The following is an 842-nucleotide window of genomic DNA, read 5'->3' as shown; positions in this document are numbered from 1 at the left end:
GGCCCAGGCGACTTCCCGGAGCGGCGGAACCGCTGAGGTCACCTCGCCACCCGCCTGGCCCGCGCGCCGCCAGTGGGGGCTCTCGCGATACTTGCCCCCTCGGCCTCAGTGTCCTGGCTATGGTCCCGGCTGTAACCGTGTGCAGAAGGACCCTGTCCCAGGGCCCGTTTCCCGGGCCCGCGCTGGGCTGTCACCTGAGGGGGCGGCCACCTGAGGGCGCGGACGGGACTTGGCCTCGGGCCACCCGGTGGGCGAGGGGTGGATGGGGGGCAGGTGGGAGGTCGTGAGCTGTGAAAGGTGACACTCCTTCCTCGGAGAACTCCTTTGCAACTTGGTTTGACCACTTGGTGTCAAGGAACCCTCTTCCGAACCTCAGGCGGGACCTGGGTCTGGGCGACTTCGCCCAGGAGCGGCATGTGCTGCAGCCAGGGGCTGAACTGGGGTCTGCACGGGGTGAGGGGCGTGGGCGTCAGGCAGGTGGCCGGTTCCTGCGGTGTCAGGGCAGAGCTTAGCTCTCTGAGAGGAGCTGGCAGGGGCCCGGGGGACTCCAGGAGGGGCGGCCCCCTCTCCATGGCCGGCGCTGCGTCGGCTCCAGCTCCCCAGCGAGTTGGTGGCACTGGCCTCTGCAACCGCAGCGTTAGACCTTCCGTTCTCTGTACCTGGGTGAGGAAGGTTAGGGCAGGGGGCAGTTAGGGCTTGGGTCCCAGCCCGCAGGTGTCAGCCTGAATTCCCTTCCCTCTGGCTGTGGGGGCGCCGGGCCACTGGCAAGGCTGTTGCAGGGGTGGGGCGGGAGGTCCTTCAGGAGGGGGGCAGACGGGCTGCATCACACAAGGGTAGGACCC

General features: G+C 68.9%; 1 protein-coding gene across 1 annotated transcript in view; it reads right to left on the bottom strand.

Moving 5' to 3' along the window:
* The window catches only part of ZBTB42 (zinc finger and BTB domain containing 42), a 3,353-nt gene extending 2,781 nt beyond the window's left edge, over nucleotides 1-572 (bottom strand). Inside the window, exons 1-2 of the mRNA XM_006160099.3 lie at nucleotides 372-572; nucleotides 92-194 (exon numbers count right to left, since the gene is read on the bottom strand). Of these exons, the coding sequence (XP_006160161.1) occupies nucleotides 92-194; nucleotides 372-572 (304 nt within the window). The remainder of the gene's footprint in view (nucleotides 1-91; nucleotides 195-371) is intronic.
* Nucleotides 573-842: the final 270 nt, after the last annotated feature.

The sequence above is a fragment of the Tupaia chinensis genome, unplaced genomic scaffold, assembly GCF_000334495.1.
Source record: "Tupaia chinensis unplaced genomic scaffold, TupChi_1.0 Scaffold000671_2, whole genome shotgun sequence".
Taxonomy (NCBI): Eukaryota; Metazoa; Chordata; class Mammalia; order Scandentia; family Tupaiidae; genus Tupaia; species Tupaia belangeri.
This window is presented reverse-complemented; position numbering and strand designations above follow the sequence as displayed.